Source organism: Hypanus sabinus, chromosome 16 (assembly GCF_030144855.1).
Source record: "Hypanus sabinus isolate sHypSab1 chromosome 16, sHypSab1.hap1, whole genome shotgun sequence".
Classification (NCBI taxonomy): Eukaryota; Metazoa; Chordata; class Chondrichthyes; order Myliobatiformes; family Dasyatidae; genus Hypanus; species Hypanus sabinus.
The window spans coordinates 56,552,005-56,577,911 of record NC_082721.1 but is presented as its reverse complement, the minus strand read 5'-3'; the positions used below and the strand labels follow the sequence as shown (position 1 = coordinate 56,577,911).

General features: G+C 43.9%; 1 protein-coding gene across 5 annotated transcripts in view; it reads right to left on the bottom strand.

Annotated features, from left to right (window-relative positions):
• LOC132406322 (protein Hook homolog 3-like) overlaps positions 1-25,907 on the bottom strand; it is a 119,720-nt gene that overhangs the window by 86,078 nt on the left and 7,735 nt on the right. For all 5 annotated transcript variants that reach the window (XM_059991831.1, XM_059991832.1, XM_059991833.1 and 2 more), the window contains 3 exons: positions 20,205-20,255; positions 11,067-11,199; positions 9,918-9,985 (listed from right to left, as the gene is read on the bottom strand). In XM_059991831.1, coding sequence (XP_059847814.1) covers positions 9,918-9,985; positions 11,067-11,199; positions 20,205-20,255 — 252 coding nt within the window. The remainder of the gene's footprint in view (positions 1-9,917; positions 9,986-11,066; positions 11,200-20,204; positions 20,256-25,907) is intronic.

The following is a 25,907-nucleotide window of genomic DNA, read 5'->3' as shown; positions in this document are numbered from 1 at the left end:
AAGTGGCATATGGAGCTCAACCTAGATAAGTGTGAAGTGGTTCATTTTGGTAGGTCAAATATGATGGCAGAATATAGACTCTTGGCAGAGTGGAGGATCAGAGAGATCTTGGGGTCCGAGTCCATAGGACACTCAAGTTGTCACTTTTATTGTCATTTCGACCATAACTGCTGGTACAGTGCATAGTAAAAATGAGACAATGTTTTTCAGGACCATGGTGTTACATGACACAGTACAAAAACTAGACTGAACTACGTTAAAAAAAAACAACACAGAGAAAGCTACACTAGACTACAGACCTACACAGGACTACATAAAGTGCACAAAAACAGTGCAGGCATTACAATAAATAATAAACAGGACAATAGGGCAAGGTGTCAGTCCAGGCTTTGGGTATTGAGGAGTCTGGTAGCTTGGGGGAAGAAACTGTTACATAGTTTGGTCATGAGATCCCGAATGCTTCGGAGCCTCTTCCCAGACAGCAGGAGGGAGAAGAGATTGTATAAGGGGTGCATGGGGTCCTTCATAATGCTGTTTCCTTTGCGGATGCAGCGTGTTGTGTAAATGACACTCAAAGCAGCTGCGCAGGTTGACTCTGTGGTTAAGAAGGCATACAGTGTATTGGCCTTCATCAATCGTGGAATTGAATTTAGGAGCCGAGAGGTATAATGTTGCAGCTATACAGGACCCTGGTCAGACCCCACCTGGCGTACTGTGCTCAGTTCTGGTTGCTTCATTACAGGAAGGATGTGGAAACCATAGAAAGGATGCAGAGGAGATTTACAAGGATGTTGCCTGGATTAGGGAGCATGCCTTATGAGAATAGGTTAAATGAACTCGGCCTTTTCTCCTTGGAGTGATGGAAGATGAGAGGTGACCTGGTAGTGTGTATAAGATGATGAGAGGCATTGATTGTGTGGATAGTCAGAGGCTTTTTCTCAGGGCTGAAGTGGTTGCCACAAGAGGACAGAGGTTTAAGGTGCTGGGGAGTAGGTACAGAGGAGATGTCAGGGTAAGTTTTTAACTCAGAGAGTGGTGAGTGCATGGAATGGGCTGCCAGCAACGGTGGTGGAGGCGGATACAATAGGGTCTTTTAAGAGACTTTTGGATAGGTACATGGAGCTTAGAAAAATAGAAGGCTATGGGTAAACCTAGTATTTTCTAAGGTAGGGACATGTATGGCACAACTTTGTGGGCCGAAGGGTCTGTATTGTGCTGTAGGTTTTCAATGTTTCTATGCCTCCCAGAGATGTCTCAGATTGGGTGCATGGCATTCTAAAGGAGGTGGGTGAGCAAGTATAAGTCATGGTACATATTTGTACCAATGACTTAGGTAGGAAGGGGGAAAGGAAGTCCTGAAGAAAGAATATGGAGAGTTAGGTAGAAAGCTGAAAAGCAGGACCTCCAGGAGTAGAAATCTTTGAATTACTGGCTGTGCCATGTGCCAATGAGGGTACGAATATAATGATTTGGCAAGTGAATGCATGATAGAGGAATTGGTTCAAGGGGCAGGGTTTCAGATTAGGGTTTCACTTTCCCCTAATTGTTCTTTTACCTTAAGCTCTTTAATCAATTTTGGTTCCGTGCAAACACCCAATCCAGAAAAGATGATCGCCTAGTGGGCTCAAGCACCAGCTGATCTAAAAGGCATCTCATAGGTATTCTTCATCCTTACTACTGTTTGGAGGTCTGTATATAACTTCCATCAGGTTACTTGTTGTTCCTTAGCTCTATCCACACCAATTCAACACCTTCTGACCCTATGCCACCTCTTTCTGATGATTTAATTTCACTTTTTACTGATAGAGCCACACCACCCCCTCTGCCTTCCTGCCATCCTATTAAAGATGAGATTTTGGAGTACTTGGAGGGACAGGATAAATTAGGCCAAAGTCAGCATGGTTTCTTTAAGAGAAAATCTTTCCTGACAATTATGTTGGAATTCTTTGAGGAAATATCAGGAAGGATAGACAAAGGAGAGTCAAACAATTTTGCTTACTTGATTTTCAGAAGGCCTTTGATAAAATGCCACACGTAAGGCTGCTTCAGAAGTTAAGAGCCCATGATATTGCAGGAAGGATACTAATATGTTAGTGGTTATTAGTGTCGTGACTGCTTCTTTTCACGATACACATCAATGACTTAGATGACGGAATTGATGGCTTTGTGGCCAGCTTTGCTGATGATACGAAGACAGGTGGAGGAGTAAGTAGTGTTGAGAAAGCAAGGAGTTTACAGAAGTATCTAGACAAATTGGGAGAATGGGCAAGGAAGTGGCAGATGGAATATAGGGCAGGGAAGTTTGGTAGAAGGTAAAAAAAGGTATAGAGTATTTTCTAAATGAGTGAAAATTTAAAAAAAAAGCTATCAAGAGTCCTTGTGCAGGATTCCCTAACTTGCAGGCTGATCAGTAGAAAGGAAAGCAAGTTGTAGGATTCATTTCGAGAAATCTAGAATATGAAAAGCAAGGATGTAACAATGTAACGTTGAAGCTTTATAGGCATTGGTCAAACATGGATGATTGTGCTCAGTTTTGGGCCCCTTGTCTAAGAAAAAATGTGTTGGCATTGGAGAGGGTCAAGAGGAGAAACATGAGAATGTGGTGGTTCAGTCTGAAGTCCGTGGTCTGGTCCGCGGACTCCGGAATCCGGATTTTCCAGCGGTCCCTTGTTGTGGTTGGACTTAACTAGAAACGCCTGAGGCTCATATTGGAACTGGGAATATAAGTGGTCCTGGCATTGAGTGTGGTGGGGTGGGTCATCTTGTCAAGGTACTCATGGCACAGATGGCTGGTGGAAGGCTAGAACGGGCTCTTGCCATCCTTGGGGCTGTGTTGGAGAACCATGGGTTCTGGGAGCCTTGCTGGTAGTAGTTGGAGTGGTCATTGTGGTAGGGATTCAGCTGTTTCCCAGACCAGTTGGGTGGCCGTCAGCCACTCCGAGCTAGGTAGGGATTTGGTTGCTTCCGTAGCCAGACAAGGCTGCTGGCCGTAACAGCTACTGGGAGCTACCCCGATGCAGAGGTGGAACTGTCTGTCGTTCCTTGGTGTTTGTTTCTTCCTGTCCTGGCCCCCGTGGGATAAGTCCAGACGTTTTGCCGTTGCCCTGCGGGGAAATCTGTCATGTCTGGTCTTCGCCTCCATGGCTTAAGTCAGGCCGTTCTGCCGTTGCCCTGTGGGGGGAATCTGTCTTGTCTTGTCTTTGCCTCTGTCAGGTAGATCAGACCGCTCTGCCGTTACCCAATGGATGGTCTTGCCCCACCTTGGTGTGGAGTTATAGATGAATCTCAGCTTGTCGGAGGATGTCCTGGCTCCATGTTGATGTACAGCTCCTAGTCTGCCCCTAGTTGCAGCCTCCGAGTTCCTCCAGCCTCGAACCAAGCCTGCAGCCTCAAACCTCTAGCAAAGCCTCGTCATGTCCTCGCCTGGCTTTGGGGGTCCAAGCCCGAGGCCAGACCCAGGTTCTGGGTCCTTGTTCAGTCTCATGCTCAGAGTCCAAGCCCAGGCTCCTTGTTCCCAGTCCCTCGTCCTGGTCCTGCTTCCCCTGCCTAGACTGCATCCTGTCCTGTCCTTGGGTTCCGTCTCGTCCTGTTTCCGGGACTCGAGTGTCTGTGTCCTGCAGTTGGTTCCTGATTCAGCACCCAACTTATGACAGAGAATGATTGTAGGAATGAAAGGGTTGAAGTAGGAGGAGCATTTGGACCTGTACTTGTTGCAGTTTGGAAGAATGGTGGGGCGGGGGAGGGGGGGGGAAAGAGGAATCTAATTGAAACTATCATATTGTGGCGACCCATTTTCTGCGCAGGCAAACTGGCTCACAAATAGCCAGCGCGCGGGGAGAGACTTTGGTAATGCACCTCTGACGTCATTTCTGCCCAGAGAGGGCAGGCGCTAGGGATTAAATGCCAGCGCTGCGAAATTTTAATAAACTAGTCTCGAAACGCGTGTCGTCTCTAGCTCTGTGTGTAGCACATCGCTACATTGGTGACCCCGACGGTCCAAACAGGATTTGGACCAAAGATGACCGACTATTCATCTGTTCACGCAGTTTCGCTAAAACTGCCGAATTTCTGGACGCTGCGACCACGCATGTGGTTTAGCCAAGCAGAAGCCCAGTTCCAAATTCGGCAGATATTCTCTGATTCCACGCATTACTATCACGTGGTAAGTGCCCTTGACCAGGAGACGGCCGCCCAGGTTGAGGATTTCATACAGTTGCCCCCAAAAAAAGGCGAATATGAAGCATTCAAGGCACTGCTCATTGGGAGCTTTGGCCTCTCACAGCGTGAGCGAGGTGCCCGTCTGCTTCACCTGGACGGTTTGGGAGACAGACTGCCGTCAGCATTGATGAACGAGATGCTGGCCCTGGCTGATGGACACAATCCCTGCCTCATGTTCAAGCAAGTGTACCTAGAGCAAGTGCCTGAGGACATACATCTGCTGCTGGCCGACACAGATTACAGTGACCCCAGGAAGGTGGCGGCCCGGGCAGATGTGCTGTGGAAAGCCAAGAGGGAGAGTGTGGCGTCCGTCAGTCAGATTACTAGGCCACGCGCCCAACAGCAGACCAGACCAGGCCCAGCAGGGCGCACACAACACAGAGGCAAGAGTGAGGAGGACAGTGAACAGTGGTGTTTCTACCACTAGCGGTGGGGCACAGAAGCCCGTCGTTGTCACCCGCCCTGCAAAGGCCAGAGCCAGCTGCCGCTAATGACTACGGCGGCTGGCCGCCAGGACAGCCTCTTGTACGTCTGGGACAAAGAGTCGGGACGCTACTTCTTGGTCGACACCGGAGCAGAAATCAGCGTCTTGCCCCCGACGGGGTATGACACCTGCAACAGGAAGCCAGGACCCACCCTGAGGGCCGCAAACGGCAGCATGATATAGACCTATGGCACCCGCACAGTGCAGCTGCAGTTCGGCGCCAGCCAGTTCACGTGGGACTTCACGTGGCCCAACCACTCCTGGGGGCGGACTTCTTGCGAACTCACAGCCTGCTGGTTGACTTGCAAGGGAAAAGATTGGTATATGCCGAGACTTTCCAGACGTTCTCCCTGGGTGAAGCCAAGTTGCCGGCCCCACACCTGGACTCCATCACGCTGTCGGACAATGAATTCACCAGAATCCTGGCGGACTTCCCATCGATTCTGGCACCGCAGTTCACGGCAGCCATGCCCAGACACGGGGTACAGCACCACATCCTGACCCAGGGACCACCCCTCCAAACCAGAGCACGAAGGCTCCCCCCCAGAAAAGCACCGCCTGTCGAAGGAGGAGTTCAAGAGGATGGAGGAAATGGGGATCGTATGGAGGTCCGACAGCCCATGGGCCTCCCCCTGCACATGGTGCCCAAAGCAGCCGGGGTTTGGAGACCATGCGGCGACTACTGCAGACTGAACGAGGCTACAACTCCAGACCGCTACCCCGTGCCGCACATACAGGACTTTGCAGCAAACCTGCACGGGGCAAGAATCTTTTCCAAAGTAGAGCTCATCCGGGGATACCATCAAATCCTGGTGCACCCTGAAGACATCCCTAAAACAGCACTCATCACCCCGTTTGGCCTGTTCGAGTTCCTTCGAATGCTGTTTGGCCTGAAGAATGCCGCACAGACGTTCCAGTGGCTAATGGATGTGGTGGGACGCGACCTGGACTTTGCGTTCATCTATTTGGACGACATCCTTATAGCCAGCAGTAGGCGCCAGGAGCATCTGTCCCACCTCCGCCAGCTCTACTCCCGCCTGAGTGATTTCGGTTTCATGATCAACCCGACCAAATGCCAGTTCGGTCTCAATACCATCGACTTCCTGGACCACAGGATTACCAAAGACGGGGCAACACCTCTGCCCGCCAAGGTAGATGCGCTTTGCCCGGCCCAATACGGTCAAAGGCCTGCAGGAGTTCGTTGGTGTGATGAACTTCTACCACCGTTTCTTCTCCTCAGCAGCTTGTATCATGCGCCCTTTGTACACCCTGATGTCAGGTAAAGGCAAGGACATTACTTGGGTCAAGGAGACTGCGGCTGCTTTCGTTAAAGCCAAGGAAGCCTTGGCAGATGCCGCGATGCTGGTGCACCCCAGAATGGATGTTCCCACCGCCCTCACGGTGGACGCATCCGACACAGCAGTCGGTGGGGTGCTGGAGCAGCTCATCGAGGGGCGCTGGCAACCCCTAGCGTTCTTCAGCAAGCACCTACAACCACCCGAACTCAAGCACAGTGCTTTTGACCGGGAGCTGTTGGCACTGTATCTGGCAATCCGGCATTTCAGGTACTTTTTAGAAGGCAGGCCGTTCACGTTCATGGACCACAAACCGTTGACCTTTGCGTTTATGAAGGTGTCCGATCTCCAGTCGGCTGGCCAGCAGCGACATCTGTCCTACATCTCCGAGTACATGACGGACATCCAGCATGTCTCGGGAAAGGACAACATCGTGGTGGATGCACTCTCCAGACCAGCTGTCCAGGCCCTGTCCCTGGGGGTGGACTATGCAGCACTGGCGGAGGCGCAGCAGGCAGATGACGAGATGCCCAGCTACAGGACCGCTGTCTCGGGTTTGCAGCTGCAGGATTTTCTCGTGAGAGGACCCTCCTGTGCGACGTGGCTACCGGCCAACCTCGCTCCATCGTCCCAGCAGCCTGGAGGCAGCGGGTTTTCGACTCCATACACGGTTTGGAGCACCCATCTATCAGGACAACCGTCCAGCTGGTCTCTAGCAAGTTCACGTGGCACGGACTTTGCAAGCAGGTCAGTGAATGGGCCAGGATGTACACATAGTGCCAAACAGCCAAGGTGCAGCAGCACACTAAAGCCCCGCCGCAGCAGTTCGAACTCACCCACCGGAGGTTCGACCACATTCATGTGGATATCGTGGGCCCCCCTACCAGTGTCCCAAGGAGCGCGGCACCTCCTAACTACGGTAACCCGGTTCACGAGGTGGCCAGAGGCAGTCCCGCTCACCGACACATCTGTCGATTCCTGCGCCCGAGCACTGATTGCAACCTGGTTAGCACGTTTCGGGGTACTGGCCCACATTCCTCCGACAGAGGCGCTCAGTTCACCTCCAGCCTGTGGTCGGCTATGGCCAGCCTGTTGGGAACGCAGCTACACCACACTACTGCCTACCACTTGCAGTCGAACGGACTAGTGGAGCGTTTCCACCGTCACTTGAAGTCGGCTCTCATGGCCCGCCTGAGAGGAAATAACTGGATGGACAAGCTTCCCTGGGTCCTGCTTGGAATTCGCACCGCACCCAAAGAGGATCTGCACGCCTCATCAGCCGAGTTGGTGTATGGTGCGCCCCTGGCCGTCCCAGGAGAGTTCATACCAGCCCCAAGGGGGCAAGAGGAAGAACCCGAGGCAGTCCTGGACAGACTACGCGGAAGGCTCGGCAACCTGGCCCCTGTACCAACTTCACAGCACGGACGGACCCCGACCTGCAGACCTGTAAGTTTGTGTTTGTACGAAGGGGCAGACACCGGGCACCGCTACAGTGGCCGTACGAGGGGCCGCTCAAGGTGATCAACAACAACGGGTCCACGTACATTCTGGACATTGGGGGGAAAGAGGAGGTTTTCACAGTGGACCGACTCAAACCATGTGGACTTGGCGCAGCCGGTCGAGGTTCAGGCACTGCGGCGCAGAGGCAGACCTCCCAAACAGAAGCTGATCCAGACTGTGGACATTGGGGGGGTATATCGCTGGTTCTGGGGGAGGGGGGCGGGGGTTATGTGGTGACCCACTTTCTGCGCAGGCGAACCGGCTCACAAATAGCCAGCTTTGGTAATGCACCTCTGATGTAATTTCCGCCCGGAGAGGGCAGGCGCTAGGGATTAAATGCCAGTGCCGCGAAGTTTGAATAAACTAGTCTCGAAACGCCTTACTGACTGCGTGTCATCTCTAGGTCTGTATGTAGTACATTGCTACAGTATATTGGAAGGCCTAGATGTGGATGTGGATGTGGATGTGGACGTGGAGAGAGTATTTCCTATAGTGAGTTCAAGATCAGAGGGCTCAGCCTCAGAATAGAGTGGCTTCTATTTCGAACAGAGGAGGAATTTCTTTAGCTAGAGGCTGGTGAATCTGTGGAATTCATTGCCATTGACACCTGTGGAGGCCAAGTCATTAGGCATTTTTAAAGCACAGTATGATAGGTTCTTGATTAATCATGGCAACAACAGCTAAGGTGAGAAGGCAGGAGAATGGGGTTGAGAGGGATAATAAATCAGCCATGATGGAATGGCAGTACAGACTCGATGAGCTCCTATGTCTTAAGTTGAAAGCCTTCCACTTGATAAACCTGATTCTGATATATTGTGGACTGAGAGCGTGAAGGGGGCAGAGGGGAATCATGGCTGGACAAAGGGGAAGGGAGAGGGGAGGAACTGGTAACACCAGTGAGATATTCTGTAATAATCAATAAACCAATTGATTGGAATCAAATGTCCTTGCCTAGTGTCTGAGGGCTGGGTGTGTCTGCACCCACACCAACATCTCCATTTCTGCCACCCATCCCACACATCTAATGCTGCGCTCCACCTTTGCCATTCCCAACATCCTTTGTTTCTGCCAGATATACAAATTTGGCTTCTGTTCATGTTGACAAATACAGTACTGTGTAAAAATCTTATTTTGCATGGTATGTATTGTGATTTTACTGAGGTGTGTTGGCACATGCAACAAAAAACACCAAACAATTATAAAGAATAAAGAAATGTATTAAAAAATAATTATATATAAAAAGTTAATAAAATTTTAGGGTAAAGGATATAGGAAATAAATATGTATAAGTACACAAATACCAGCATGTATTTACAATATATACATTATAAATTGTGGTTTTAAGGTCTACAGTGTAATGCAGTGATGGGGTAATAGATAGAGGAGGATTGGAGTCTAACTAGAGTGGTTGATCAGATACAAGTTTCTTTCAAAATGGTGTAGTTTTTGTTCTGAAGCGCTTTCTAGGCAAACAAGCCTTAAGAGGAGAAATATTTTGTTTGGCTTCACAAAGAGGAGAAATATCCCATTTAGCTTTACAAACAAGTACTAAACTCCATGTACTGGTCACTCAGTTTGTGCAGCCTTGCCACGTGGTTACTGTGTTTCTTATTTGCACATTTGAGAAACCTTAAAAACATAAAAACAAATACTTTCTATCTGAAAATTAATACTACTCTTCACACAACATTTTTGCTGTTCTTTAAAAAAAATTAAGTGTTCTCAGTTTGAAATTTAAGGAAAATTAAATGGGTATCAGCCCAGTATTTGTAATTCTTTTAGAAATATAGCAACTATTAAGATTTATCATAATTTACTAACAAGCTTTTGTAATAAAATTTATGACAGAAGTGCACTGAAATGTTTTGTTTTTAATATGCTCAGAAGTTTCCACTTTCCATAATAATACTTTTCAAAAGACATCTGAAAGCATTTCTCCCGGTACTGTCAGAGATTTTAGTTTAGTTGCAACTGGTACAACTAAATTGGTTTGGAATAAGGAACTGTGCTTTTAACAAAGTTCAAAGTAAATTTATTATCAAAGCATACTTTGAATCTCTGGTAGTGTATGTCACTATATACTACCTGAGATTCATTTTCTTTCAGACATTCACAGTAAAATAAAGAAATAGTATTCAAACAAGGGATAAGATGAAGTTCAGCATATTTTAAGGAAGGAAAAACAAGTCTGTGCCCAGGTGACAAGGCGAGATAATACAGGTACTCAAAGCCTTGCACCAAATAATATACCATCTATTGCAGTAACAAGTTGACCGGAAAACAGAAGAACATGGATGGAAAGAAAATAAAAGAACAAAAGTGTTTGACGTTTGTCTACATGTTCATTGCAAAGTAAATGAAGCAGCAATTTGAAAAATACAATTCAGTATTAAGTCATTTCAAATGACATATCTGCTTACCTCCTGAATGGCTGTCATTACAACATGTTGTACAGACTCCTCAAGTGTCATGATGTGCTGGATGTATTCTGCAAGAGGAAAATACTTTGTTGTAAAGTAACAGCACAGTCATAATATTAAAAACATTGTTTGCCTCAGTTAATTAATTCAAACTGTATCTCAGTCAGAAAAGTTTCAGAAATGATCAGGTTAGCAATTTCCTGCAGCAGAGCATAGAAGTCCCTTTCAAGGACAGGTTTCCAACTCTGGAATTGTCTGGTCACTCTGGGGATTACCAGAGCAGCTGGGATACAAAATGGAATATTACATACCAGCATATATAGCACTCCATTTCTAGGCGGGTAGCTGGGGTGGGGGCAGGGCAAAGGAATTTGCAAATGAGTAATAACGAGAGTAACTATGGGTACAGAAAGACCCTTGTACTGAAGGGTCCCATGGATCTAGGGCAAAGGGGGGTAGCAGCAGAAGATTTAAATGCAATTATTCAAAATAGTTCTGATGAACGGTCTTGGCCCGAAATATCAACTCTTTATTCCTCTCCAGATGCTACCCAACTTGCTGAGTTCCTCCGGCATTTTGTTCCTTTTATTCAAAACAGCGCTGTATTAACCATAGACCAAAATAAAACATGTCACCCTTGAGAATCATGGTCATAAATTGCTCTCAGTCCTTTTCTCAGAATATGCTTCAAATTCTTTTAAAGTAATATTGAATGCTATGGTCCATTAATAACACATTTCATATACAATGTTTTAAATAGCTGCAACAAGTTCAAAGACACTTTCCATTAAAAGAACCAGGAGCATCATCACCAAACAATCCAGGACATTGAAAAGAATGATTAAAAAACAAATTTGCTATAATTATCCCACCATGTACTCTGGGATAAGAAAAGATATTCCTGCTGAAGAAGTGACATTTTTCATGTGCAGAAGATCATTTTAAAACACTTAGTGCTAAATGACTGACAGTTTTACTATGCACAAGTGGTTTGATACCACTGAGCTTGTTATCAGACTTCTGTCAGATCCACATCTGAAGTCATAATAGATAGCATAAAATAAACCATAGCAACATGAAAATGCTTGACAATGGTCCATCCAAACATTACAGCCGATAATATCACCCAATACAATGCTGATTCCCTACCTTGCTTTTTCTCACAGCTGACAGCACAGCCCAGCACAAGCTGTAGCATTCGGCCAAGCTCTGCTGTATCCGAGTGCTCTCCTATTAGATTGACCTCTGGCAGATTGTACTCAGAAATCTGGTGTCCCAGCACCTGAACAGGAAAATTCATTCATGAAATTATACAATTTCTGAGCAATAGTTTTAATTCAAGTGAATCTAAAGCTTTACTTCAATCTCAACAGTCAAAGATAATTTTGCAAGGTACATTTCTGAATCATTTTTCTGTAATAATGAGCAGAACTCACAGATTTTACTGCGTTCAATACTCCTCAACATGAGAACACTTGGTAACCAACTTATTTCAATGGTTTACTGTTCTCTTCATCTTTTGACCCAGAAAACCCCTGATATAGGAGCAAAATTAGGCCATTTGGCCCATGAAGTCTGCTCTGCCATTTCATCATGGCAGATCCAAATTTCCTCTCAGTCCCAATCTCCTGCCTCCCCCTCCCCAACCCCATGTCCCCTCATGCTGTGACCTGTCTCAAACATACATAAAGACTTGGCCTCCACAGCTGCATGTGGCAACAAATTCCAGATTCACCCCTCTCTAGCTAAAAAGCTCCTCGTCATCTCCAATTCTAAAAGGACATCCTTCTAATCATTTGCAATTTTCCATTCTTCTGGAACCACTCCTGAATCTAGTGATTCTTGAAAGATCATTAATAATGCCTCCACAATCTCTTCAGTCACCTCTTTCAGAATCCTGGGGTGTACATCATCTGGTTGAGATGACTCATCAATCTTCAAACCTTTCAGTTTCCTAAGAACTTCCTCCTTCGTAAAGGTAACTTCACACACTTTATGACCCCTGACTCCTAGAACTTCCACCATACTGCCAGTGCTTTCCACAGAGAAGACTGATGCAAAAAGCATATTCAGTTTGTCTACCATTTCCATATCTCCCACAACTATTTCTCCAGTGATGTTTTCCTATGGTCCAATATTCACTCTCACCTCTCTTTTACATTTTGTGTATCTAAAGAAGCTTTTGGTATCCACTTTAATATTATTCGCTATCTTACTTTCATATTCCATCTTTACCTTTTTAATGACACATGTAGCTGCCGTCTGTTGGTATTTAAAAGCTTTCTAATCCTCTCACTTCCTACTAAAGTTTGTTCTATTAAATGCTCTCTCTTTGGCTTTTAAGTTAGCTTTGATATCCCTTGTTAGCCATGGTTATGTCATCCTGCCTTTAGAATATTTCTTCCTCTTTGGAACACATATATCCTGTGCCTTCCAAAGTGCTTCCAGAAATTCCCAATCCTCTAACTTCACTCTAATTTTTCCTCTATTATATGCCCCCTCTTTGGCTTTGACTTCTTTGGTAGCCATGATTGTGTCATCTTTCCTTTATAATATTTCTTCCTCTTTGGGATGTATATATCCTGTGCCTTCCAAATTGCTTCCTGAAATTCCAGCCATTGCTGCTCTGCAGTTATCCCTGTCAGTGTTCTTTTCCAGCTAATTCTGGCCAACTCCTTTCTCATGTCTCTGTTACTTCCTTTGCTTCACTGTAATACTGATACCTCTGACTTTAGTTTCTCCTTCTCAAATTTCAGGATGAATTCAATATTACCTGCCCCTAATCATTCTTTTCCCTTAAGCTCTCTAATTATGGTTCATTGCACTACACCCAATCCTGAATAGCTGATCATCTAGTTGGCTCAAACATGAGCTGCTCTAAAAAGCCATCTTGTATGCATTCTAGAAATCCCATACGACCTGATTTTCCCAATCTATCTGCATAATGATATTCCCCATGACTTCTGTTACATTGTCCTTTTGGCATGCATTTTCTATCTCCTGTTGTAACTCGTAGACCACATCCTTACTACTGTTTTTGGGTCTGTATATAACTCCAATCAGGATATTTTTACCCTTGCAGTTCCTTAGCGCTATCCACAACGATTCAACACTTTCCGACCCCATGTCCCCTTTAGCTACCAACATCCATTTGATACAATGTGTATCCTTGGATATTAAACTTCCAGCTATAATCTTCTTTTAACCATGATTCAGTAATGCCTACATCATATTTGCCAATCTGGAACTGTGCCACAAGTTCATTGACCTTATTCCGTATACTGTATTCATTCAAATACAAGATCTTTAATCCTGTATTCACCCTTTTCAATTTTGTCTGTCTGCAACTCATCCATCTGGTTGCAATTTTGCCCTATTATTAGTCTCTCCTTATTAGGAGTCTCATTACACATTGCCTCTGCATCCCAATTACCTCATCTTCAGCACAATTATTCCAGTTCTCACCCCTCCCAAATTAGTTTAAACCTACCCGAACGACTCTAGCTAACCTGCCCACAAGGATATTGGATTTCCTTGAGTTCAGGTATAACCCATCCCTTTTGTACAGGTCATCCCTTCCCCAGAAGAGATCCCAAAGATCCATATATCTGAATCCCTGCTCCCTGAGCCACGCGTTCGCCTGCCAAATCATCCCATTCTTACTCTCACTAACATGTGGCACAGGCAGCAATCCAGAGATTACCCCTCATAGATCAGTAGAGCCCCCACCAGTCTACTCCAATTTGCTTTTAGCTTTCCAACATGGCATATTAGTTTTACTTGTAGTTTTTAAAAAAAACTATTATTAGAGATACAGCACAAAACAGGCCTTTCTAGTCCAACAAGCCAACACAAGCCAATTACACCCATGTGACTAACTAACCTACTAAACCATATGCTTTTGGAATGTGGGAGGAAACCAGAGTACCCAAAGGTTACAGGGAGAACGTACAAACTCCTTACGGAAAGTGGCAAAACTGAACCTGGGTCGCTGGCGCTGTAATAGTGTCACACTAACAACACTACCATGCCGCCCTTCTTTAAAAAAAAACACGAATAGGTAATTGTCAACAATATCATGCTTTTATCATTCAATAGTCATTGGGCAGTAATGAGCAGTCGAAATCCAGGACCATTTTTCCCTTTTCAAACATTGGTCAACAAGGAAGTGCAATCAGGCCATGCAAGTTAAATTAAACAAATCTAGCATAAAGCATCAGGGACGTTCTGATTTTGACCATCTCCATACTTATTAGGCCATTAACAGAATTCAATACAAATCTTCAACAGAAGAAAGGGTACTAATAATGTGTCAGTATTTCTCAAAGAGTTTTTAATTGAATGGGCAGGAAATGACTAGATGATGTAGTTGAGGATTACATATTGGTTGCCATGTCTGAGCCAATACTGTACTCTGAACTTTGAACAGAGCACAGAAGCAATTAAGTGTTAACATGATAACCCGCCTCAATGACTATCACTCAGTAGCACTTACATCCACAGTGATGAAGTGTTTTCAGAGGCTGGTGCTGAAACATATCACCTCCTGCCTGAGAAGTGACTTGGATGCACAACAATTTACCTATCGGTGCAACAGGACCACAGCAGATGCAATTGCACTGGTTCTTCTCTCAGCTCTGGAACATCTGGACAGCACAGATGCATACATCAGGATGCTCTTTATCAACTGTAGCTCAGCATTCAACATCATCATCCCCTCAAAACTAACAAATACACTTCAAGACCTTGGCTTCAATACCTCCTTATCCCATTGGATCCTTGATTTCCTCACTTCCAGACCCCAGCCAGCTTGGATTGGCAACAACACCTCCTCCAAATATCCATCAGCACAGGTGCAGTACAAGACTGTGTGCTTAGCCTCCTACTCTACTAGCTTTACATTTATGGCTGTGTGGCTAAGCACAGCTCCAAAGCCATATTTAAGTTTATTGATGACACAGCTATTGTTGGCCAAATCACTATACAGGGCAACCACTCACTCAATGTCAGCAAGACCAAAGAGCTGATTACACTGGACAACTTTTGGGTATCTCTTCAGGATTTTGGTCTGCAGATCATGAAAATCACTATGATATTTCCCTATTGCACAGCCCTTTCAATTAAGAATTCAAATAAATTAAAATGTTGCCCACAATACAAGCTGCAAGTTTTCTGTGGTGTCCAGGCATGTTTAGGCAGGGCAGGTTTTAGAAAGGCTATAAAAGCATCATGCACACTGTTCCATGCATTGCATTTACTTGTATATTTGTTTGCGTGTGGCATATTTGGTGTACTCATTATAATAAAGTAATTGTATTTTCAGCAGTATTTGTGACAGCAAAATGTCTTGCCCACGTTGCAAAAGCTGCAATACTTTCTGCTATGTTTGTACGAGTACATGCTTAAATATCAAAGATGGAGCACAACTTCTCTTATGATGAAAGCGCAAGAGCTCTACTTTGTGTGTAAAACTAATTACCAAGATAAAGCTTGGGCTCCTTACATTTGTTGTGCAACATGCACTGTTGATCTTAGAGTTTGGCTCAGAGATCAATGATTTCAGAAGGAAACTGAATGTCCATGCACCATTCCCCACAGGGGATCAAAGGTGAAGAAGGTCAGCAAATTTAAATTCCTTAGAATTATCATTTCAGACGACTTGTCCTGAGCCCAGCATGCAAGTGCAATTACGAAAAAAGGACAGCAGTGCTTCTACTTCCTTAGAGGTTTGAGAACATTCAGCATGATAGGATATGTCGTGATGGGAGATTTTAGTTTCCTAAATATTGATTGACATCTCCCTGGCAAGGGGTTTAGATGGAGTGGAGTTTGTTAGGTGTGTTCAGGAAAGTTTTTTTGACACAATATGTAGACACGGCTACAAGACGAGAGGCTTTACTTGATTTGGTATTGGGAAATGAACCTGGTCAGGTGTCAGATCTCTCAGTGCGAGAGCATTTTGAGATAGTGATTACAGTTCTATCCCTTTTACAATAACATTGGAGACAGATAGGAACAGACAAGTTAGAGAAGTGTTTAATTGGTGTAAGGGGAGTTATGAGGCTATCAGGAAGAAAAATGGAAGCTTAAATTGGAAACAGATGTTCTCAGGGAAAAGTACAGAAGAAATGTGGCAAATATTCAGGGGAAATTTGTGTGGAGTTCTGCACAGGTATGTTCTAATGAGACAGGGAAGTTATGGTAGGGTACAGGAACTGTGGTGTACAAAGGCCGTAATAAATCTAGTAATGTTAGAGATCGAGAAGATAATAAGGCTAATAGGAAAGAGCTTAAGAAGGAAATTAGGAGAGTCAGAAGGGGCCATGAGAAGGCCTTGGTGGGCAGGATTAAGGAAAAGTCCAAGGCATTCCACAAATATGTGAAGAGCAAAAGGATATGACGTGAAAGAATTGGACGTATCAAGTGAGACAGTGGGAAAGTGTGTATGGAACTGGAGGAAAGAGCAGAGGTACTTAATGAATACTTCACTTCAGTATTAACTATAGAAAAGGATCTTGGTGATTGTAGTGATGACTTGCAGCAGACTGAAAAGCTTGAGCATGTAGATATTAAGAAAGAGGATGTGCTGGAGCTTTTGGAAAGCATCAAGTTGGATAAGTCACCGGGACCGGATGAGTTGTACCCGAGGCTACTATGGGAGGTGAGGGAGGAGACTGCTGAGCCTGTGGAGATGATCTTTGTATCATCAATGGGGACGGGAGAGGTTCCAGAGGATTGGAGGGTTGTGGATGTTGTTCCTGTATTCAAGAAAAGGAGTAGAGATAGCCCAGGAAATTATAGACCAGTGAGTCTTACCTCAATGGTTGATAAGTTGATAGAGAAGAACCTGAGAGGCAGGATTTATGAACATTTGGAGAGTATAATACGATTAGGAATAGTCAACATGGCTTTGTCAAGGGCAGATCATGCCTTTTGAGCCTGATTGAATTTTTTGAGGATGTGACTAAACACATTGATGAAGGAAGAGCAGTAGATGTAGTGTATATGGATTTCAGCAAGGCATTTGATAAGGTACCCTATGCAAGGCTTATTGATAAAGTAAGGAGGCATGGGATCCAAGGGGACATTGCTTTGTGAATCCAGAACTGGCTTGCCCACAGAAGCAAAGAGTGATTGTAGGCAGGCAATATTCTGCATGGAGGTCAGTCACCAGTGGAGAGCCTCAGGGATCTGTTCTGGGACCCTTACTCTTTGTGATTTTTATAAATGACCTGGTTGAGGAAGTGGAGAGATGGGTTAGTAAGATTGCTGATGACACAAAGGTTGGAGGTATTGTGCATAGTGTGGAGGGCTTTCAGAGGATGTGGAGGGACATTGATAGGATGCAAAACTGGGCTGAGAAGTGGCAGATGGAGTTCAACCCAGATAAGTGTGAGTTGTTTCTTTTTGGTAGGTCAAATATGACGGCAGAATATAGTATTAATAGCAAGACTCTTGGCAGTATGTAGGATCAGAGGGATCTTGGGGTCCGAGTCTATAGGACGCTCAAAGCAGCTGCGCAGGTTGACTCTGTGGTTAAGAAGGCATACAGTGTATTGGCCTTCATCAATCGTGAGTTTGAGTTTAGGAGATGAGAGGTAATGTTGCAGCTATATAGGACCTTGGTCAGACCCCACTTGGACTAGTGAGGTTCTGGTCGCCTCACTACAGGAAGGAAGTGGAAACTATAGAAAGGGTGCAGAGGAGATTTACATGGATATTGCCTGAATTGGGGAGCATCCCTTATGAGAATTGGTTGAGTGAACTCAGCCTTTTCTCCTTGCAGCAATGGAGGATGAGAGGTGACCTGATAGAGGTGTATAAGATGTTGAGAGGCTTTGATCGTGTGGATAGTCAGAGGCTTTTTCCCAGGGCTGATATGGTTGCCACAAGAGGACACAGGTTTAAGGTGCTGGGGAGTAGGTACAGAGGTGATGTCAGGGGTAAGATTTTTACTCAGAGAGTGGAGAGTGCGTGGAATGGGCTCCTGGCAATGGTGGTGGTGTTAGCGGACACGGGTCTTTTAAGAGACTTTTGGATAGGTACATGGAGCTTAGTAAAATAGTAAAATAAGTCTAGTAATTTCTCAAGTAGGGACATGTTTGGCTCAACTTTGTGGGCTGAAGGACCTGTACTATTGCTGTAGGGTTTCTATGTTTCTATGAGATTTAAAACTCTGACAAATTTCTATTGATGTGTGGTGTAGAGTATATTGACTAACTGTATCACAGCCTGGCATGGAAACACCAATGACCTCGAACGGAAAATCCTACAAAAAGTAGTGATCCTACAAAAGTCATCACTGCCATTGAGCACATCAGCATGGAGCGCTGTAGCAGGAGAGCACCATCCATTATCAGGGACCCCAACCATGCTGTTTTCTCACTGCTGCCATCAGGAAGGTGGTACAGGTGCCTCAGGACTCACACCACCAGGTTCAGAAACAGTTATTACCCCTCAACCGTCAGGCTCTTAAAAGTCAACTTCACTTTACCCATCACTGAATTGTTTCCAGAACATATGGACTCACTCTTCATCTCATATTCTCGATATTTATTTCTTTTTAATTAATTATTATTATATCCTTTTTTATCTTTCTTTTTAGATTTGCACAGCTTGTTGTTTCTTGCACACTGTGTGGTGTGATATTTCATTGATTCTTTTAAGGTTATTGGCTTCAGTGCGTATGCTTGCAAGAAAATGAATCTTAGGATTGTATAAGGTGGTATATAGGTACTTTAATAATAAATTTACTTTGAACTTTGAACATTCATTGGAATTTAATCCCAACTTGTCTGTCTCAGAAGGGCGAGTTGAGTCATGACGTCAAGACAATGGGAACCTTCTTTTGCTGACTGCCTTCTCAGTTGGTAGCACGTGGCCACTAAGGAAATGTTTAAATGGGTGCCAATGATAGTGTAGCACTTAGCGCAAACTTATCATAGCAGAAATGGAGTTTGGAGCTTAATTCAAAAATCATCTGTAAGGAGTGCGTATGCCCTGTGGATTTTCTCCAGGTGCTGTGCTTTTCTCCCATATTACAAAGATGTACCTGTTGGTAGGTTAATTGGTTACTATAGGTTGTCCCGCGATTAGTCTCGGGTTAAGCCAGGGGTTGCTGAGCTGTGTGGCTCCAATACTACGCTGTATTTCCATAAGTAAACAAACAACAGGCCCTTGATCCTCTTCCAATCATTCAGCGTGCTTGTGGGATGGCATGATGGCGCAGCAGTAAGCACAATGCTTTACAGCTCAAGCTGTAAGATTGGGGTTCGATTTCCACTGCTGTCTGTAAGCAGTTTGTACGTTCTCTGGGTACTCTGGTTTCCTCCCACATTCTAAAGACGATGGATTAGGTTTTAGTGAGTTGTGGCATGCTATGTAGGTACCAGAAGCATGGAGACAACGTAAGCTATAAGCTTATATTCTATGATAATTGTGGGCTGCTCAGCACAATCTTCACTGATTTGATCTGATGCAAAGCTATGCATTTCACTGTACATTTCGATGTAGATGAGACAAACGAAGGTAGTATTTTATCTTTATTCATTATATATCTGTTTATTAAATCACAGAAAGGTAAAACATAGAAGTGAGCCCTTACAGCTCCCTCTGACATGAGCTTAATGCTGTCATGATGCCCACTTTCACTACTCCTATTTGCCCATGTTTGACTTGGCATGGTATTACTCCTTAATATCAACTTTCATACAATGGAGATTGTTTAATATTCTAGAGATGTTCACCACAAAGCAGCTATAATATAGACCTCCAAATTAAAATGCCCACTGATATTGAGACACCGTGAGGATAGGCACTGTGATTAAAAATCAAATTCTTTCTTAATAGATGGCACAGGATATATACCAGCAGTCACAGTGTAAACACAAAAATGGTGGAGAATCTCAGCAGGTCAGTCAGCATCTATGAAGGGGAATAAATAACTGATATTTCAGGGTGACGGGCTTCAGCTCAAAACAGCGACTGTTTATTCCCTTCCACAGATGCTCTAGAGACTTCTGAGTTCCTCCAGCATTTTATGTCTCTTTGGATTTTCAGCATCTGCAAAATATCATGTTTATACATTGCATACTATCTTCACAAAGTCTAAATGCATCCAAAATCTTCCTGATAAGTAAATAAATCTTACAAGACACACACAATCTGTAACCACAGGATTTTACAGGCCTCTGAAGCATTGCCTTGAAACATCCAGCTATACAGTGCAATGATACAAATTTCAAGTTACTTTCCATACTCTTAAGATAAGGGTTTGGAAGTACTTACATCATGGTAATACTCCAAAATACTCTGAAGGATTTTCTTCAAGTTGCTAACCTGTATTGTAAGAGATTTAAACAGTTAGAATCTCTCACAAACATTAACAGGAAGGATGAAGAACTGATCTTACTACAAAATGACTGAACTGAAGCCAAGGTTCAAAAAAATTATATCAAGACTTTTGACTGGAGAAAGAAATCTCAATGCTACTCCACTGTGGAAAAAGTCAAGATATTCTTTATTGCCTTTCCAACATCATATTTATTGGAGCGTGGTTTCAGTGCAGTCACCCAACTTTCTTTCAACACTGTGAAACAGACTTCAAATTACTGAATGGGGGGGGATTTGACACACCTGAGTGACTTCCAGCCTGATGTTGAGAAACTGATATGACTGCAGCAAGCCCAGCCATCTCATCGAAAGGTGAAAAACAATTAAGTAGTGAACAGTCAGACAACCAAAGTATCCTCTAACATTGTTGATAAAAATTGTTTTATTATAATTAGGGAAATAATTTTATTTGTAGCTTTCAATAGATTTAAATAATGTTGTAATTATTTGTCACTGCTTTGAATTTGCAGTTCCTATTTTCTTTTACTGTGCATTGTAAATCAAAATTCTTTATAGTTTTCATGTAATGTGCAGAAAGGGAATGGGGAATGCTAGGAATGTGGTCTGGGATCTGAGGAGTGGTAACCCAAAAATGTTTGGAAACCACTGATTTTGATCAACTGGAATTCCTCTCAGATGGTGTAACTGCAGTACCACCTCTATACTGTGATATGGTGCATTACAAATGGGTAAATACCAAGAGCTCATTTCAAGAGAACAGAAATTGTCTTACAAGATTTTAATTTGCATAATGATTGGAAGACAAGGGTATGACAGAAAAGGTATTTGTGGAATCTGATAGGGGTTGTTTCTTATAACAGTATCTTATAGAACCTGTATGGGAACAGGTTAATTTAGATTGAGCCATGAATAATGAGAAAGGATTAATAAGAGATCTTGTGGTTAAAAATTCCTTCACAGGCAATGACCACAATATTATTGATGCAGTTTGAGGGTGAACAACACAGTATCAAGAACACCATCGTCATCTTAAATAAGGCCAATTGACATAATTCATAGGTGGAGTTATTTAAGATGGACTGATCAGTTGATGAACAGGGTCAGATCTTCAAACAGCTGGTCTATAGACTCAACAGGAATTTTTCCCAATTAGAAAGAGAGATTCCACGAGAAAGAGGCACAAATTATAGTTAACAAAGTGAGTCAAGGATAATGTTAAACTGGAAAATAGGGCATTAAGTAGGCTTGGGAAGTTTTAGGATCAGTTATCAAAATATTAAGGAATGAATAAAATTGATTTTGAGACAAAAGTAGCATGTAATATCAAATCTAATAGAGTTTCCATATAATTTGCAGCGTATGTAATTAGGAAGAAGTGGCTAAGGCAAGTGTGGGGTCTCAGAATGAGGTTCGTGAATTAATAACAGGAAACAAAGAAATGGCAGATGTAATATATACATTTGCTTCAGCTATCATCACAGCAAACACCGCAAATACCATCTCTACACTGCATAAATGGGAGATAACTATGGTTAATAACCCTCGGATAACAGATAGGCTAACTTTAAATAGCAAGGACCATTTAGGAAAACCAAACAGAATAAAAACTAATAAATACGAGTTTATGCAGAGTAAATCATGTTTGAAAAATTTGCTTAAATTCTTTGAGGATGTGACAGGGAGAGTTGACAGAGGGGAACCTATAGATGGAGTATATTCAGATTTCCAAAAAGGCATTTGACAAGATGCCACATAGGAAGCTGGTGAACAAACTAAGGGCCCAAGTAATTGGGGACAAGTGTGGTAGAATGGTTTGAAAACCGACTACCTCATAGAAAACAGAGAATCTGAATAAATGGGCCCTTCCCAAGCTGGAGAGATGTAACTAGTGGAGTGTCCCAGGGATCAGTTCTTGGTCCACAGTTGTTTACCGTTTACATTAATAACCCAGAGGAGGGAACAAAACATAAGGCCATAAGACATGGCAGCAGAATTAGGCCATCCAGACCATTGAGTCTGCTCTGGCATTCCACCATGGCTGATCCCGGATCCCATTCAACCCCGTACACCTCCCTTCTTGTCATATCCTTTGATGACCTGACTGATCAGGAAGCTTATCAACTTCCACCTTAAATAGACCCACAGACTTGGCCTCCACCACAGTCTGTGGCAGAGCATTCCACAGATTCATCCGACAAGGCTTAAAAAAGTCCTCCTTACCTCTGATCTAAAAGGTCACTCCTCAATTTTGAGGCTGTGCCTTGTAGTTCTGGATAACCCTACCATAGGAAACACTTTCTCCACATCCACTCAATCTAGTCCTTTCAACGTTCCGAAGGTTTCAATGAGATCCCCTGCACTCTTCTAAATTTCAGTGAGTATAGGCCCAAAGCTGCCAAATGCTCATGATATGTTAACTCATTCATTCCCAAAATCATCTTCGTGAATCTCCTCTGGATTCTCTCCAATGACACCTCCTTTCTGAGATATGGGTCCCAAAACTGTTGACAATACTGTAAGTGCGGCCTGACCTATGTTTTATAAAGCTTCAGCATTATCTCCTTGCTTTCGTATTCCATTCTCCTTGAAATAAATGCCAACATTGCATTGCCTTCTTTACCTGACTCAACCTGTAACCTTCTGAGAGTCTTGCATGAGGACTCCCAAGTTGCTCCGCGCCTCTGCTGTTTAAGTCTTCTCCACATTTAGATCATAATCCGCACTACTGTTCCTTTCACCAAAATGTATCATCATACATTTCCCAACACTCTATTCTATCTGCAATTTTTTTTGCCAATTCTTCCAACTTGTTTAAGTCCTGCTGCAATCGCATTGCTTCCTCAGCACTACCTACCCCTCCACCTATCTTCATATCATCCACAAACTTTGCCACAAAACCATCAATTCCATTATCGAAATCATTGACAAACAATGTGAAAAGTAGTGGTCCCAATACTGACCCTGAGGAATACCACTAATCACTGGCAGCCAACCAGAAAAGGCCCTTTATTTCCACTTGCTGACTCCTGGCTGTCAGCAATTCCCCTATCTAATATCTTTCCTGTAATGCCATAGGATTTTATCTTGTTAAGCAATCTCATGTGTGGCACCTTATCAAATACCTTCTGAAAATCCAAGTTAATGACATCTGCCTCTCCTATGTCCACCCTGCTTGTTACTTCCTCGAAGAACTCTAAAAGATTTCCCTTTACAGAATCCATGCTAAGTTATTCTTTCATTAGAGTCCAAGTACCCTTTTTTGTTGCCTTTCTCCCTTCTTAGAGTGACATTTGCAATCTTCCAGTCTGCCAGGACTAAGTGATTCTTGAAAGATCATGACCAATGCACAAGTTACTGCTTCAGCAACCTTTCTCAGGACTCGGATGTAGACCCTCTGGTCCAGCTGACATATACGGCTAGTGTCTTTCACAGTGAAGACTGATGCAAAATACCCATTAAGTTCATCTTCCAGTTCTTTGTTCCCCATTACTGCATCACCACTATCATTTTCCAGTAGTCCAATATCAATTCTCACCTCCTTTTTACTCTTTGTATATCTGGAAAAACTTCTTGTGCCCTGCTTTATTTTATAGGCTAGTTTGCCCTCATATTTCATCATTACTGTTTCTATAGCTTTGGACTTTTAAAGCATCCCAATCATCCAACTTCCCACTCACTTTTGCTGCCTTTTCTGCCCTTTCCTTGGCTTTTATGCAGTGCTTAACTTCGTTTGTCAGCCATAGTTGCTTAACCCTGTCATTTGAAAACTTTTTTCCTCTGTGGGACATAGCTATCCTGAACTACTCCCAGAAACTTCAGACATCTCTTCTCTGCCATCATCCCTGTCAGTATCCTCTTCCAATCCACATGGGCAAGATCCTCTCATATTTTATATATACTTTACTTTATTGTCACCAAACAATTGATACTAGAGCGTACAATCATCACAGCAATATTTGATTCTGCACTTTGTGCTCCCTGAAGTACAAATAGAAGTAAATAAAATAAAAATTTAAATTATAAATCATAATTAGAAAATAGAAAAGGGAAAGTAAGGTAGTGCAAGAAAGGTCCGGGTATTTGGAAGGTACGGCCCAGATCCGTTCCGCAGTCTTATCACAGTTGGAAAGAAGCTGTTCCCAAATCTGGCTGTACGAATCTTCAGGCCCCTGAACATTCTCCCGGAGGGAAGAGGGACAAAAAGTGTGTTGGCTGGGTGGGTCATATCCTTGATTATCCTGGCAGCACTGCTCCAACAGCGTGTGGTGTAAAGTGAGTCCAAGGATGTTAGATTGGTTTGTGTGATGTGCTGGGCTATGTTCACGATTTTCTGCAGCTTCTTCTGGTCTTGGACAGGACAACTTCCATACCAGGTTGTGATGCACCCTACAAGAATGCTTTCTACGGTGCACCTATAAAAATTAGTGAGGGTTTTAGGGGACAGGCCAAATTTCTTCAGGTTTCTCAGGAAGTAAAGGCGCTGGCGGGCCTTCTTGGCAGTGGACTCTGCTTGGTTAGACCAAGTCAGGTCATTTGTGATATTCACCCCAAGGAACTTAAAGCTTTTGACCTGTTCCACTTGCACACCACCGATGTAGATTGGTGCGTGCAGTCCACTACTCCTTCTGAAGTCAACAACCAATTCCTTCGTCTTGCTGACGTTGAGGGATAGGTTATTGTCTTCGCACCATGCCACCAGGTTCTTAATTTCCTCTCTGTACTCAGACTCATCATTACCCAAGATACGACCTACAATTGTGGTGTCATCAGCAAACTTATATATTGAGTTCAATGGAAACTTGGCTACACAATCATGGGTGCACAGTGAGCACAGCAAGGGGCTGAGTACACAGCCCTGTGGGGCACCGGTGCTCAGAGTGATTGTAGAGGAGAGCTTGTCCCTATTTTTACAGCCTGGGTCCTGTCTGTGAGGAAGTTGAAGATCCAGCTGCAGATCTGAGCGCTAAGACCCAGGTTCCGGAGCTTAGGAATCAATTTATTTGATATGATGGTATTAAAGGCAGAGCTGTAGTCAATGAAAAGGAGCCTTACATATGAGTCTTTATTCTCCAGGTGTTCTAAGGAGTGACCCATTGCTCCGGTAGGCGAATTGCAAAGCATCGAGGTTGACCGGTAGGCAATGGTTGATATGTGTCATAACCAATCGCTCGAAGCACTTCAGATCAATTGATGTCAGAACCACAGGTCGATAGTCATTCAGGCATGCCACCTTGCTTTTCTTCAGCACCGGGATTATTGTTGCCTTCTTAAAACACGAGGGGATCTTAGACTAAAGCAGGGAGCAGTTGAAGATGTCAGCAAACACTCCAGCTAGCTCGCTTGCACAGGCCTGGAGTACCCGTCCTGGGACGCAATCTGGGCCCGTCGCCTTCCTTGGATTTATCTTCAGGAAGGCTCTTCTAACATCTTCCTCGGTGATGATGAATCTCAATGCCACCAGGTCCGGTTCATCTGGAGGGGGTGGAATGCTCCTCTTCTTTTCAAATCTTGCATAGAATATGTTAAGTTCGTCAGGAAGAGAAGCCCTACAGTTATTGATATTCCCAGCCTTTTCTTTGCACCCAGTGATCTCATTTAGACCCTGCCATAGTCTATTGGCATCCCTCTGGTTAGCCT